General features: G+C 36.8%; 1 protein-coding gene across 2 annotated transcripts in view; it reads right to left on the bottom strand.

Annotated features, from left to right (window-relative positions):
• Nucleotides 1–2,360: 2,360 nt before the first annotated feature.
• Nucleotides 2,361–16,395, bottom strand: part of HSPA4 (heat shock protein family A (Hsp70) member 4) — a 40,082-nt gene continuing 26,047 nt past the window's right edge. For both annotated transcript variants that reach the window (XM_010971611.3, XM_045507720.2), the window contains exons 9-19: nt 16,170–16,321; nt 15,553–15,659; nt 14,899–15,032; nt 13,696–13,877; nt 12,507–12,596; nt 10,066–10,218; nt 8,507–8,632; nt 7,534–7,641; nt 5,961–6,080; nt 4,763–4,924; nt 2,361–4,552 (exon numbers count right to left, since the gene is read on the bottom strand). In XM_010971611.3, coding sequence (XP_010969913.1) covers nt 4,349–4,552; nt 4,763–4,924; nt 5,961–6,080; nt 7,534–7,641; nt 8,507–8,632; nt 10,066–10,218; nt 12,507–12,596; nt 13,696–13,877; nt 14,899–15,032; nt 15,553–15,659; nt 16,170–16,321 — 1,538 coding nt within the window. In that variant the 3' untranslated portion in view covers nt 2,361–4,348. The remainder of the gene's footprint in view (nt 4,553–4,762; nt 4,925–5,960; nt 6,081–7,533; nt 7,642–8,506; nt 8,633–10,065; nt 10,219–12,506; nt 12,597–13,695; nt 13,878–14,898; nt 15,033–15,552; nt 15,660–16,169; nt 16,322–16,395) is intronic.

Here is a 16,395-nt window from a genome sequence, read left to right as displayed (position 1 = left end):
CCACAACATTGCCATTTTTCCATTTTGCCTTCTAGCCTGCTGCTAAAGAGATCACCTCCTTCATGTCTACACTTAAGACATGTGCTCCAAATAGCAGTATCCAACTCAAAGAGAACCAAGGAATTGAGGGTCAGAGCCCAGGGCTGCTTCAGCCACAGGCAAGGGAGAACTTCCCAGGCGAGGACTCCAGGTAACTGGTGGAAACTATCCCCATTTGCACACAGGACAATTGGCCTAGGATGCTGCCCAACCTCCTTCTTCCCCACGTTGATCCCTCATTTCAACTAGACCAAGCTTCCTGACCAAATAATCTCCACCTGCAGCATCACTACACTCCCATGAAGCCCAGCTCCCATCCTTCTAAAGCATCCCCACAGCGTCTAGCCCCGCTGGCCACTGCCACTTCTCAAACTTCCCTCCTCCCTCTCTGGCCACTCCTTGTTTCATTCAAAGCTTCCACTTCCTCTTACTGACACAGCTAAACATGATCCTTCACTCCCAAAGCAGGAATACAGTCTGACCCTCAAAGTTTCCTTCCACATCCAACTGTAGCTTCAGGATCTCTCAGTTCTATTTTGTACATCTTTCTAATCTTATCCAGACTCCTGCCAACATCTGCACTGACTCCTGCAGACTGGAAGGTCCACGTATATTATGTCCTCTATTCTAAGTTTGAAACCTTGGAGCCATTCTTCTTAAAATACACTTCTAATTTTTCTAACATTACAAAATTCCTAAATGCTTATTACAGATTATCTTAGAAAATACAAACAAAAATTTACAAACAGAAATCACCCACAATCCTACCTTGGGAAGAAACCATTTCATTTTGAAATACCCACCAGTTTTTGATATTTATGCAAATATTTCATGTTCTCTCCAAATACAGGAAGTGGTGCATATTGTTTTACAACCTGAATTATATATAATTTTACCTTAGAAATGATCTGTTACAGCCACTAAAGAAAAACGATTGGAATTGATCAGGTATACGGAAGTCTTAACATCAAAAGCCCAATCTGTAAAATGTCATCAGGCCCCTGAAGCCTGGCCTGAGTTGCCTTGTCATTAGCCCATCAAGGTTAACTTCCCCAACTTCCAAAAGCATCGTTTTTAGTCACTTTGAATCTTCTGTCTTCCTCCAGTACCAAGATCTGCCCTTTACCCCTTCATTTGGCTCATCCCCCTACCCGGCCCCGCCTCAAACATGGATTATTTTAAAAGTCCCACTACCTCCAACTTCCCCCAGACTCAACCACTCTGCACATATCACGAGCATCCCTAAAACATGCCACCTTCAGGCTAAAAAGCTCTAGCCCGCAGTGCTCCACACCAGGACCCCAAACTCTTAGCCCTACCACCTCTGACAGCACCCCCACAAAAACCACTTGAGGTGTTTGAAAAGCATCTCAAAGACCACTGGTCTGAAGCCTCTGCATAAATCCTCACCAACTCCATGGGAGATGTGAAGGAGGTTCTTCACATTAAACTGAAGTTGTCCCACGGAAGAACCTTCACGCTAGCTCTGGCTTTGCCTCCAACACCCTCTTTTACAGTGATACCCAGGAACAGTGGTACCACTACTAGGTAAACAGAGCTGTTACTCTTCCCAGCTGACTCCCCAACACCCCCATAAAATGGCTATACTCTTCATCACTAGTCAGCTGCGCCTAGGCCTCCCACTCCTGTTACCAGATTTCCACTTTTCTCCCAAAGACAGAGGCCTTAGACAAAAACCTTACTCCAGTCACTTCTCGAAGGTGGCTGGCACAGGCCCTGTTGGTGAGCCTGGCAGGTAAGCTAACACAGCCAGAGCATCAGGACTGTTAAGTGGCAAGCCTACAGGAAGGCACCTGACCCCTCCTCATCTAGGCCCCATGCTTTGTACCATTAGGGTCTCTTCTGATGGCTTCACCCTCTTTCATCACTCACCACCACTCCACATATATACACCCACACCCCCACCACATATCCACCAGTAGCAGCAGTTACTAGCACACTCTGAGCCCTGTCCTGTTCCTTGAAGGGGCAAGCATCAGTCTTGGCACTGGCCTTCATGGGGCCATAACCACCTCTTGCTATTCTCAAATCCCTGAAAGGGGCAGTCACAGGAGCAAGGGAAGGATTCCGACATCAGAGAAGTGAGCGAAGACTCAACATGGGAGAATATGTATGGAAATAGAGCAACTTCTTACCACCCACTGTGCTGAGCCTGAAATGTTCTTCAGAATAGAGGTCTCTGACAGAAGTCAACAACCTGGAATTCAGCTAGAACTCTTACTTCTCGAGAAAAGTTTTTATTGAAAACACACATACACACACATTCACATCCTTCATTATGAAATTAAGAAAACCATTCCTTTGAGTGTAAGACAGGTTTCTTTTTATTAATTTTTCCTAAACTTGTCTCATGTTTACTGAATGTTTTCTTTGTGTAAGAACGTAACCTGGAACTTTAACAAACCAATTTGGATAACGCAGCCTGGATAAATGCTTGCCTGCACACAAGTTATCAATTACCACTCTCTGGTCTGGCCTCCACATAAATCCAATTGGTCTTCAAGCCTGTCTAAACAGAGAGCAAGCAGACCACATCATCTTATTTCTCTTAAATTTTAAACCTCAAATTCACCCCCATCCCAACACCCTCACCCTCCCCAGCACACACAGAAAAAAAAGGTTTCAGAAGAATGGCCATTAAGGATTGAGTCAGTTGCATAAGAATTGGCTTAATCCTGCAGCCAGCACTCCAAAATAGGTCTTGGCCTCACAGCGGGCCAGCTGGAACTCTTGAAGCAGGATAGGTAGAGAAAGGACAGAGGATGGTCTAAGAACAGGGCCAAGTCCTGGTGACGCAAGGCTTCCATGCATACTTACACACCAACAAAATTACACTTCCACTTTCCTCCTCTAAGCAATGTTTCTCTATAGCACTTCAGAGCTTGTAAAACTCTGTACATCTTTTGGTGCAGAGATGGAAACATTCTAAATATTCAAGGCATAATCTTATTTCTAATAACATAGGCCAAAATTAACAGAGAAGCACTCTGCTATACAGATTAACAATCATTACAAAATGTCCAAAATGTAACCAAAGCCTGTAACAGTTTCTAAGGCAGGTACCAGGTCTGGCCTCTAATACTACAGGATTCCCTTAGAGTTTCCAAAATGCCTCACTCCTATCAACACTGCCCAAAGGGCAAGTCACAGGGAATGCTTTGGTGCTCCTGACATTGGCTGCACAGTAAGAATGAGGTGTTGAAGTCCTGCACCACACTTTAACACTAATTTCAGACTCATCCAGTACAATCCAGTGTATCTTAGTTCTCTGTAGGATCTGTCAGCTGTTTAACACATACAAATCGGTAGAATTATGACAGATATTAACACTTAACACATAGATGATTGTGAATGAGCTAAAAAGAACTTTTAACTCTTGTCCTAGGACTTCAAGCTATACCTCAAATTTATACAGAACATCTCTCACCTGCATAAGTAGGCCAGGATACAAATCTTTACACCATAGTTAACAAGAATCAATTCCTCAATTAAATTTACGATGCCTATACCCAACAATACATCTATCCAATTCTAATCTTCCGAGGAGAAAATTATTTAGACTTTGACGCTTGGGATATTAGTCAACAAACTTTTAAGAACATACATTCTCAGCAAGAGCCTCCAGGTCCAAAAACCTCAGTTAACAACTTGAAAGTAAAAAGGGTCTACTTTCCCGAGAGCAACACACATGGCATTTGTAACGGGAGTTCCTTTAATTGGGGAAAGAGGGGAAAATAAGGGTGGGAGTCAAAGCAGAGTTTAGTGTGAAGAAGGTCAGAGCATACCTTTGTTGTTCTGTTAATCCATGCCATGCTCTAGCTCTCAGAAACAGAGGGAAACCCCTCTCCCATCCCCACACCAGGTGGGGAGCCTTTGTGGCAATCTCCACAGCAGATTTTTATAGCACAATTAGAGTTCCTGCCATATATGTCATAACAAAAAGTTTGCTTGATAGCTAGGTATAGCTTGTGCTATAGCTCAACTTTCTAAAACAAACTTCTCTTTGTATAAGCATGATTAAACATACAAGGAGTGAAGCATAAGCTCAGTAAGACTAACTGGGCTCCTAAATAGTACCGTTATGAAAATGATACAATGCACTTCATTTCTGTATCTAACTATTTAGAAGTCAAAATGCTCCATACGTTACCTAATATCCCCTCCCCCCAAAACCCCTAAAAACTGACTAAGAAATCTCCAGTATTTAATTGCTCTAGTTGATATTTAGAACAAAGTTGACAACTTAAAGCTTTATAATAGTCTGTTTTAATATAAACAATTGTTAGAATCAATCAATGTCCATTTCAGGAAGCTTCTTGTCTGAATCAGAAGGCACAGCTGTGTCTGTACCCTGCTCAGCAGCCTGAGGGCCTGGGTTGTCTCCTTGGCCGTCCACTGGTCCATTCTGCTCTGCATTTTTTTGCTCCTCTTTTGGAGGCTCCACTTTGGGTTTGGGTTTTGAAATTATAGGATTACACATACTCATCAGCTCCTAGAACAGCAGGAGAGAAAATTGTAGTTTCTTATAAAATAATAAATTTCACATGACATACTAAAACCCAAGTCCACCCTTTCCTGCCCAATCCCCAAGCCATTAGTTAAGTTGCAATAATGAAATTCTCTCCTAAATGTCATTTTAAGGACTGTTAATAATAAATAATGAGACTGACAAGACCGTTGAATCTTTAAAATTGTAAATTACTTTAATTTTAGCTTCGATCTCTTTCGCCTTGACAACTGGATCCACAGTCAGACTCTGCTTGTTCTGCAGATTCAGCTTGTTATTCATCCATTCCATGGCTTCATTCGTGCTTTTTTCCACCTTCACCATGTCAGCAGCATCCAAATGGTCATACTGGTCCTCCTGTAACCAGGTGTCAACCATAAACGTGTCAGGGATGATATTCTCCCTACTCAAATATCACGTAGTTCTTCACCATCTTTCAAAAAGTTACACCTTTCCCAATATGAAGCACATCTAGCCTCACAATCTAAATAGACATTCAATTCCTTAAAAATTCAAGAACAGAAAAACCTCAATTTTCAAAACACTAAGGAAATACATTTTAAAGTCAAAAACATAAGGTGTAATTAAAAAGCTTCAACAGTATAAACAGCACATGCTTTACACAAAATCTTAGAGACATAATTTCACAATGTAAAAAAAATTACACTATCATTAGATACGAGACCTTAAGATTACGCAGGCACCCACTTTAGAAACCAAAACAATCTTTTTTCAGAACAATAATACAATTTTTAAAGGAGGCCTTTCAAAAGTAAAATTCAAAAATTAAAATAACAATATTTTTTTAAAAGTTCAATTTATCTGCCTTCAAGTTTCTTGCACTGACAATACATCAAGAACCTGGAGTGGAGTGGTTAGCAACCCAAACTTTGGAATCAGACCTCAGGCCAAATCCCAGCTCCAATAGTAACCTTGGGTGAAGCTTAGAAATTAGCCATAAATGTCGATACCACCTACTTAATAAGGGTACTGTGTGGGTTTAATGAGATAATATATTGATGAGATATATTTTGTAAAGTGCTCAAAAGCCCTGATAAGTAATTTATAGTTGAGACAGTCCTACATCATATTTAGGACCAAAAACCAAATCATTTACCTAATATGTTCTAAGAGCAGAATAGAGCAGATTAAGTCACCAATGAAACACTTCATAGCAAGAAAAGGAAACTGAACAATATTGCTCAATTCCAGATTCCACTTATTGAAGAGCATCAAATACCAGAGTTCTTAGTTAAGACTCCATAAATATTATACAGGATATTAAGATCCAAAAAGAAACCAGTATTATTAAACAATAGTTTAAAAGACTGCTATGTAAATGTCTCAAAACTTTACCAAAACAGTAGTAGGGAAGAGGAATAAAAAAAGATACCTTGTTTTTGAAAGCGCTGATTACTTTCATATACTGTTGGATTTGTTTCCCTAGTTCTTCAAATAATTTTGGTCTTTCTTCAGATTCCTGGAATCTTATCTTAATAGGCTGACCTAGATTCTTAACAGAGAGAGAATATACAAACTCATCATAAGGAAGTTTAAACTCTCAGAGTTGTGTTTTTCTAAGATTGATTATAAATTAAAATGTATTTAATCCCGATGTTCTATATGTTAAGAAGCCGAATATTTTTCCCCAGCCCACTGAAATAATATCCTCAGGCCTCACTAGAATGTACCTCAATATTGTTCCATGTGGGACCACTTCAACTTGTCACTTGAGCCCTAGTTCTCAAAAAACACTGAGGAGACAACCAAAAATTACATGCCTCCTGACAATGATATAAACACTAAATATGAAGTACATCTGCCAAAAAAATTTTTTTAAAACCTGTATCTGACAGCCTCTAGCTCTAACCATCAACTAATCAAATAATACTGAACACCACAGAGGTGAAAATGAGCAAAATCCAGACTGGAAATAAATCCTACAGGGCAAATGATCTCTTTTTTTCATCAACTAAATAAGGGAGGAGAAATGATGCATAGAGAACTACAGACACAGATTTAAGGGACATAGCAATAGAATAAATGGACCTTACTTGGATCTTGAGTCAAATAAACTAAAAGATAATTTATGAAACAACTGAACTTGAAAACTGACTATATGGTGATATTAAGGAATTTTTTTGTGCATGTAATAATGGTTCAGCTTAAGGTTACATTTTCTTTTAGATACATACTGAAATATTTTTGGATTAAATATAACATGAGACTTGCTTAAAATAACTGGCAGTGGAAGGGAACAGAAATGAAATAAAACTGGCCATAAGTTGAGAACAGCTGAAGCTATTTTTCTATTTTCAAGTGTTGGACATCTCTCATAATAAAAAGTTAATTAAAAAATCAACAGTAAAGATCTCACTGGAAGCTCCTGATATTCTTGCAGAATGACTGCAGGCATTGTCCTTAAGCAACTCCATTCTAAAGATTAGTCACACTGGCCCAGTCTGACAAGAAACTAAGCAATTCAGAGAACGTAAAAAGTTCTTGTGCATTTGTATCTTTTTCCAAACAGAAGGCCTCAACTTTAGATAATTCTTTTTACTTTTAACCCTAAGGTTTAGCTATCAAATTCTTTAAATACAAAACCAGATGCTTCTGGCTCTATTAAGAATCAAAGCTTATACAAAGCCCCACTCCAACTGCACTACAGGTGCCTTTAGGACAGGGACACATCTTGCTAGTCTTTCTCTTCATTCCCAAGAATACGTTCCATCGCCAATTCACTGAAACATTTGAAGTCTAAACTCAATTTTCAGGAAAAATTCTTCTGTTATTATCAAATTCTAAAAGTGAGAAAGATAATGAACCTAAGTGATAAAAAGTACAGCTCTTCAATCACTTTCAACCTGTCTTCATTACTTGACGTGAGAATTCCCACCAATTTTGACATACTCTCCATGGAAACTATAGCATGGATTCAAACACTTCTGCTTTCAAGAGTCACCTACTTTTAATTCAGCCAATTTATCAACATAAACTTGCTTTGGCTGGTCTTCTCCATCCTCATACAACCAATTTTCAGTATCTTCTAGTTTCAAGGTAAAATTGTTACGATCCTAAAGATGAAGGAAACATTGTAATTAAGTCAATCAAAAACCAGTTGATTCAACAATGAAGGTATGGGCACAGACCGTGATATATCTGGATATATTTAACAATATTGACAAGATACTGTTTTGCTCGATAGGCATGGGGGATTTCATTACACTATTCTCTCCACTCTTGGGGACATTTGAACGTGTTTGAAAATTTCATAATCAAAAATTACATTTATCTTGTAATAACCTTTAATAGAAAAGAATATGAAAATGAATATATGTATGTATATGAATGACTGGGACATTATACTGTACACCAGAAATTGACACATTATAACTGACTATAATTTAAAAAAATAAAATAAATTACATTTAAAAATAAGTGACTTATACAGTGAATAATACTGTACTGCATATTTGAAAGTTGCTAAGAGATTAAATGTTAAAAGTTAACAAGAAAAAAAATTTATAACTATGTATAGTGATGGATGTTTTAACTAGACTTATTGTGGTGACCATTTCATAACGTATACAATGAATCATTATGTGGTACACCTGAAACTAATATAAAGTTATATGTCACTTATACCTCTTTTTTTTTTTTTTGAAGAAGTGAGTTAAATAAACACTGGGGAAAAGTGAGCTGATTTAAAGAAAAATACTAGGTAAACAATAGCATGCAAATATATTCAAAAGTGATGCACAAAGACCAATCTTTGGGTAAAGACTAATACAAAATAAAACGATATTAAACTTTTACCAAAAACAGTACATTTTTCATCATTTTACTGTACACCTACAGATGCAAACTTCCCTCTTAACTACATTTAAGGATGCTCCCAGGAGACACACAGTAAGCAGGTACATTGCGTCACATACTTACATCTTCATTCACAAACTTCTCATATTCACCACTAAGCTTGTCTCTCATTTCGTACACATATTCTTCTACTGCATTCTTAGCATCATTCCTCTCCTTCTCCAGTTTATCCTGCATTATCATCTTACCCTGTGAACAGTATAAATCAGACATTCAGAAAACTGAGACAAGTTCCTCTTAAATAGAAGCAATATAATTACAAAAGTAAAGAAGCCTTCTTCCCCTTAGTTCTCCTAATCATACAAGAGAAGAGAGCTAGAAGCATTAGTCTTCAGTAAATTATGAGGACCAAGTGAGAGTTTGTGGGTGTGCTTAGAAAAAAAGAGCAATAATCACATTAAGTCATAAGAAGCCACAAAGTGCCATATACTATGTGATTCCCAGGGCGAGAAGTAGGATGAGGCAAGGTTGGTGTCCAGGGCTGTGTCAGACCTGAGAGCGAGTGACTCTTTACATTCTGCTCTATAGACACATAACTTGTTTCACCCTAGTCCTGGCCCTGATGATTCCATTTGTATGACATTCTGGAAAAGGCAAAAAAAAAAAAAAAAAAAAAAACACGAGTAAAATGTAGATGAGTGCTTACTAGGGGTTGGGATGGGGAAAGGGTTCACTACAAAGGAGCAGAATGAGGGAATTTTTTTGCGGGGGTGGGGGGCTGACAGAAGGTCAACTGACTGCAGTGGTGGCTACATGACTATGCGTATTTATGTGAACTCATAGAATGATATACCAAAAAGAGTTAATTTTAGTCCGTGTAAATTTAAAAAAGTGAATAGAAAGCAAGAAAAAAAATCCAGGTGACAATTCATGATACTATTTTCTCTCTTTCTTTATGTCACGTATTTTTCATAATAAAGAGCAAAAACATCAACCAAAAAAAGAGCAATAGAAGAAATATGAAGATGCACAAACCCAAAAGCATAAATAAGGAAAAAATTAAAGAGAACTTAAGGAAACTACTAGCTCAATGTCACAAGGTGGGTATACTCTGCTTGTATTACACACACAGAAAAATCAAATTATTTACATAGTACAGATACTAAAGGTTCTGTAAAACAAAACTTTTCTAAGATCCAATGCATACATGGTAAGAAGCCTCACAGACAAAAATTGAGTAATTGTGTTCCAGGGCCCCAAACCTTGCATCACTCACCATAAATTAGAGTTACTTATTGAATGGCAACAGGGAAGGAACTAATAAAACGCAGTGCTGCCATTAACGCTAAAGTGATTTCTCCCACCAATCAACTTTTCTGACCCTGGCCTTAAACATCCCAATCTCTAATGACAACCGTAACAAAACACCCAAACAGAAATGATACCTCCCCTAAATGTCAAAGATCTCATAACAGATCTTTTACCATAAAAACATAATACCATCATAAAAAATTTTGATGTAAATGAGATCTATTAAACTTGCCCTCCAGTACCCAAAACCCAAAATTGTTCTCAAACTCCAAACAACCAAAAATGCACAAAGGTCAATACACCCAGAGTTTGAACACTATAGTCACACTAATTTGTTAGGCTTATTGTTCTAAAAGACTTAAAATAACAACCTCATTTTCAATGTACAAGTTAAGCATCTCCCTGTCTATCTGCCATAACAGATGATTCTCAATTGGCAGGTCCACAGTACTGGTTTTCACTTTTGCCTTCTTAGCTTGAGGTGGTTGGTCCATCTTTTTGTCTTTTGATCCAGCTTGAGAGGTCTAAAACAACAGAAATCATTAAGAACAAACACATTACACAGACTCTTAAGCTTCCAAATGGGTCATATTTTGAAGGCTGGTTTTGCTTTTCTATTAACTTTGTTTTCTTACAATATCTGGAAAGTTAAAAATATAAATATTACATAAGTAGTCAAATCCATAGATATAGGAAGTAATGGTGTCTACCAGGGGATGGGGGGAGGAGGGATAGAGAAATAAGAAATTGTTGTTTAACAGCTATAGTTCCAGTTTGGCAAAATGAAAAGTTCTGGAGATCCTTTACTGATCTGTACACAAACACATATCTATATACATATATACGTACATACACACAAAAACAACCTCCCATAATTCCACTACCAACGTATGAAAACCTCCAATTTTCTTCCACTCGTACCTAGATATAAAAACTTGCATAGGCAATTAGTGGGAAGAGGGTATGAAATTTTTAAGGAGCAGAAAGAGTATCAATATGACTTCCAGAATATTTGTAGCTATTTACATTCTCACAAGGAGTAAGAGATCCACTCTGCTGTACCTTGGGCACAAACAGGAATTCACTTACCATGATCTATTATTTTTGTTGAGTCAATAACCTTTTTTCATACATTTATAAGGCATACTTATTTCTTCAAATTGCCTGGTCATATTTCATCAACCTTCTCTTGGGATTTCAGTGATTATTCCAAGTGACTGACTCCTCTAGTTTTTTCTAATTTTATATAATTTGTATACACAAGTTTTCATTGTTGACTCTCTTTTCCTTTGTGATTACTTTCATTACTTTTATGCTATGAATGCTCTTCCTGACCCACAGATTAGAAAAACATTCCAGTTTGGTTTTTTTTTTTGTAACTTTCCAATTCATCTGGAATACAATCTGCTTTATGATGTGAAACAAGATTTCAAAGTCAATTCCCCACCTCCTGTCCAAAACTTAAGTCAGGGCTGCAATTTATGTATCATTTGTATTTTATTTCCCTTAGAATACTATGAAAAGCACCAATTTCTCAAGCCACTTCATGGAAGAAACCTAAATAAATCCCATGAAACCTCCCACTGCTCCAAAGCATTTGGGGGCGGGGTCCACCTCTCTTTCCTCCTCCTCCAAAACAGGTCTTTCACCTTACAAAAAGCCTATAGTACACTAAAGCATCTGGGAGCATGATTTCCTCATCCATTATATTCTTTTTTTACAATTATTTGCACAGCTAAAGGAAAGTAATTCAAATTTGTTAACTAACATTTAAATGGCTGACAGACTTAAGCATCCTAAAGGCTCTGTCCAAGTATTTTTAAATGCCACAATCAGAAATATCTTATAAAGTGTGATTATACATTGAGATGTATAAATAATTTGAAAGAAAAGCTATTTTCAATGCTGATGACAAAATTTAAACATGAAAACTCCAAAGTCAGAGTTAAAGAAATGTTACATATTCTTGGGATATATATTATTTACAAAATATATTTCAGTAAATTATATTTAAAACTATTTCAACAAGACAAGTTTCAGAGAACTAACAAAATTTGAAGAAAAAGAAAAACACGTCTCGTTATCAAGAATAAATCCAGATAGGATGATTTTTAGCAACATTCAGAAACCAGCATGAACCAATCAATAACCTAATAAAACTAAGGTTTCTGAGTGCCTTCTTCCCACATACCAACCAGACTAAAGTCCAAAGACCATTGTGCCAAACATACTTTGCAAACATACTACAAAATCTTGCTTTAAGACTGTTCAAATAATGAAGATTTCTAATATAACTACCTTTCAAGACATGGTATCTCAACCAAAATCATGTATGTGAAAAGACTGTATATCATACATACAATTTAGACAGTCACACAGCATATTATCTCCACACTTAATTTGTTGAGGTGGTCACAAAGGCCTGCTCAGGTACAAAAGAAAGCGACACAGACTTTGAACTTGATGGGGAAGTGGCAAGTCATTGTGAGAAAGCCACATGGGACTGGAAATATTGTTAAGTTCTCTTTAGAAAATACAACTGATCATAGGAGTTTACATATATAAAATTTTTTTAGCTTTTATACTTGAGACTTGTGTCCTTTACTATATGTAAGTTGTATCTCAATAGAAAAGTAAATAAAATATGAAAAACTTGTAAAAGAATATATTGAGACAAACTTCACTTTTAAACCTTATCCTGTATACTTGAGAACATCTATTTAGCCAACTATATAAACATGTGTACCCCTATATACAACTTGTTAAAATAAAAATAGTATCACACTACACAAAACAAAAATACAATTTATACCTCCATTTCTTCAGACTCTGCCTTACTTTCTGCTGGTGTCTGCTGCTGTTGCTCTTCAACATGTGGTTCCTCCTGGTCCACCTGCATCTTCTGAAAAACAGATCACATCAAATCCTGAAACTAGGAAAATTCTAGTGAAAGACTAAGCAACCTTCAGGACACATTGGCAAAATCACATGGTATGGGATTCCTGCTCAAGTACCAGCAAGATGACAACCCAGACTCCAATTCCAGCTACGACACACATGTTATATTTAGAACACAAAAAGTTTTCCTCTCTGCATCTCAGTTAATACATCTATACAATGGAGATGTCATTTGCCCTATCTTAGATAAATAATAGTGGCTGGAGAACTACTTTGTAAACTCTAACAGTACTCCTAAGTACACAATGTGGCAATATTTAACACAGTTAACTTCCAAGAGAGTATGAGTTTCTCCTAGCTTCTTCATGAAGGAATTCCTCACAAGTCTTAACTTTTTCTACTAGTTTTTAAATCAGCCTTTCCATCCTCAAAAGTACAACCATTGTGTGCATTAGGAGAGGTGAACACCTTTAGAATTCTGTTAAAAGAACAAAGCCTAACAATAATGATAAAGAAGGGAGAAGTCTGTAGAGAAACTGAATCATAATGGCTTTCAATGCCTGCAGCACATGAGAATGACCTCAGAGGCTTTAAGAACTGACACCTGGGCCCTAGCCCAGACCAATTCAAAATCTGTGGGGATGAGACTGAGACCCAAACATCTGTAGTTTCATAAAGCCTTAATTTTGATACACAATAAGGACAAGACCCAATGCATGATTCCACTAAGTGTGAATTCTACATTACTTGTGAAAATAATCAACCAAGACTCAAAGCATTCTTCAGTAATCAGAAGGAATAAAGAATAACCCATACTTCAATTTAAAAAAATGTACTTACATATATAGAAAAAAAAAAACCCAAATTGAGAAGTGCATGGTCTGCAGGAGGAAGCCAACTATGTCCCATTTCTATATAAATTCTGTATAAGGACTCTGCACTAGTCCACACATAATGGGGGAACAGGACACATGCAAACCTATTCTCAGCAGCTTTGTCACAATGTTCCTCCCTTGTCACCCAGTCCATCTGCTGGAGTTTCTAGACAAGTATTACCTGAGCCATTATAAATGGCCTAAAATGGTATAAAATGTCCAGATTACCTCTTCCTCCTTTGCATTCTGATCTGTTTCCATTGGTTCCTCATTTTCCTCAAATTTGTGCACTTCCACTAGAGAGGCACTGGACACACTGAAAATGCCATGGACATTTACTCGAACCTTGACTTTCACTTTTGAACTGGAGCCATCAGACTGAGGAGTGACTTTCTGAACTGAAAACTGAGCTAGGGACATATGAAAGACAAAAGAGAACACATAATCTAAGAGGATGAATTCTAACACAAACTTACACCCATACTGCCAGGTTATGTCCATTTCTCAGTGAAAAGTCAGTAATATGCTACTTCAAATAAGCCAAGTGGGCACTCTTTGAGTCTTACTAAATCATCAGATTTCTCCTTCCTCTTTCACATAAAGTCAAACTCTCACTATCTTGTCCCAAGTAAGGACTTAAGTGTCTCCTAACTCTTCAAACATGTCCTTCCCCTCCAGCCTTATTCCAGTTCATCTTTATATGCTACTGCCAGATAAACTCCTGTAACAGATCTGCCACAATGTCCTCTGATGAAAAAAAAAAAAAAAAAACCAGTGATTCCATACTGCTTATCACTTACCAAGAAGCTGCCATTTCTAGACTGTTACTATACCAAAGATTTACTTATGCTTTTTAACTTAAAAAAAAAAAAAAAAAAAAAAAACTCTGTAAAGCATGAATTTTCATGCTTATTTCTGATTTTTACACACGAGGAAAATAAAGTATGTTAACTTTTCAAGTTTCTAAGTACCATTCAGGATATTCCTAATACCTTACCCACGTAGTCCAGTTTTATAATTATCACGTAACTAGTTTTTCTCCTCAACTGGTTTTATTTCCAGACTTGAAGTTTCTTAGAGTCCATGAAGACTCAAGCCAACATGGTCTATAACCTATGATACTGATATCACAATTTCCTAATGATTTTTCTTTGTACATCTTATAACTATGTTAGGGTCAGACTCCTTTCAGTAACCAGCACCACATTAAGCACAAGGTGTAACAACAACACACATTTACCAAGAACTACAGCCCACAAAAGGAGATTCAATTAAACAATCCTGCTGGTTCTCACCTGGTACCAAGACTGGAAGAGGTTTTTATTTGTAAACTAAAATACCTAAATTTCAGCATATTCTACTTGCTTTGCTATCCCAGTTCTCCCAAGTACACGTAACTTGTTTTTTTTCCATTCCCAACTCTTTACTTACCTATAGCAGGATCTGGATAGGGCAAATCCTGAGGAGAGCTATAATAAGCATCAAGTGTGAAAGGTTCCTTTCTATAAAACGTGAGTACTTTAGAGAAAGGAGCAGCATGATTTTTTGAAAAGACTTCACAGTCACTGAATGGAGGAAAAAGACAAAAACACAAATTTAGGACATTTCTAACACTTTTACCCATGTGTTCTAGCTTTGTAATTATTCAACACTCTGAACTGACAGGTGGTACCTCTGGAGACTCTCTACCAGGAACTAACAGCCTGTCTCTGAGATTGAGGTTTTCAGGGGGGGCAGTATTTGCCTGAATGGTTAGGAAAGCTGGCATCATTTCCAGATAAGAGTCTCCAAGAAAAAAAAATGTGTGTGTATATATATATATATGTACGTGTGTGTGTAGATAGATATATATATGGTCTATTTGAAACACTTATATATTTCAACCAGCACATAAAAGGCATCAATTATTTCAGCAGATCAAATACTGGAAACTAATAAGGACACAGATTTATTCTGATGACTAAACCAAGTAATCACTTTGCTTCATGTATTGTAACAAAATATTATTTTGTGTAAGTTGAAATGGAGAGTACTACTTTATTGAGACAACTTTTCAGTATAAAAATGATTAATAAACATTATTACCTTGACCCTTCTTCAGCTGGAGAATTCCATCTTAGAGATATTGGATACGGTACTACATCAGTGATAGAAAATTCTCTGACTTTGAAAGCAGGCGATAAGATTGCACACTAGAATAATAATTTTAGAATTCCATTTGGCAAGTACACATTATGAACTAATTATCACAAGACCTATAAATAATGACTTCAGAAGACCATCATCAATGGCTTTTAAGTATTTACCTTAACAATTTAACAGTATCTGAATAAATGCTCTTACAAATGTCTATCATTTGTCAAATTATCCATATTAATCTAGCTATTCCTTACCATTTTTTCATTAACTTCAATCTTTATTTAACTCATGTACAACACTACTTCATACAATAAATAAGCCAAATTCCAGTGGTATTTCAAGCTTATCTATGTTTCCAGTAAATTATTTCATCTTATTACATGTTCTAGAGTATAATTTCATCTATGAATGCCACCTCTGATAACAATTTTTAAAAAAAAACCTTTCAAAATCTTAGACCTTGAGATCACCCTGAGCTAACCTTAGACTAGCTGGATACAAAAAACCACTGCTATATTGTTACAGTTGCCTGTAAAGAGCAACCTGTGAGAAAGCAAGCTCACCTGCAATGCACAGCCTCGAGTAACAGCTTCATCAGCATTTAGTGTTGTACTAAGTTCTTTACCAAAAAATTTACTGATCTTCTCTTTCACTGCAGGGATTCGTGTTGCACCACCAACTATCTCCACTGCATAAATATCTTCTTTCTTTAACTCTATTTTAAAATGATCAGAATATTTATATTAAAAGAATCTTTACATTAGTATTTTACAATCAAATAAAAGAGCA

This window comes from Camelus bactrianus, chromosome 3 (genome assembly GCF_048773025.1).
Source record: "Camelus bactrianus isolate YW-2024 breed Bactrian camel chromosome 3, ASM4877302v1, whole genome shotgun sequence".
In the NCBI taxonomy this organism is placed as follows: Eukaryota; Metazoa; Chordata; class Mammalia; order Artiodactyla; family Camelidae; genus Camelus; species Camelus bactrianus.
The sequence above is the reverse complement of the archived record's forward strand: the minus strand, read 5'-3'. Positions and strand labels throughout refer to the sequence as shown.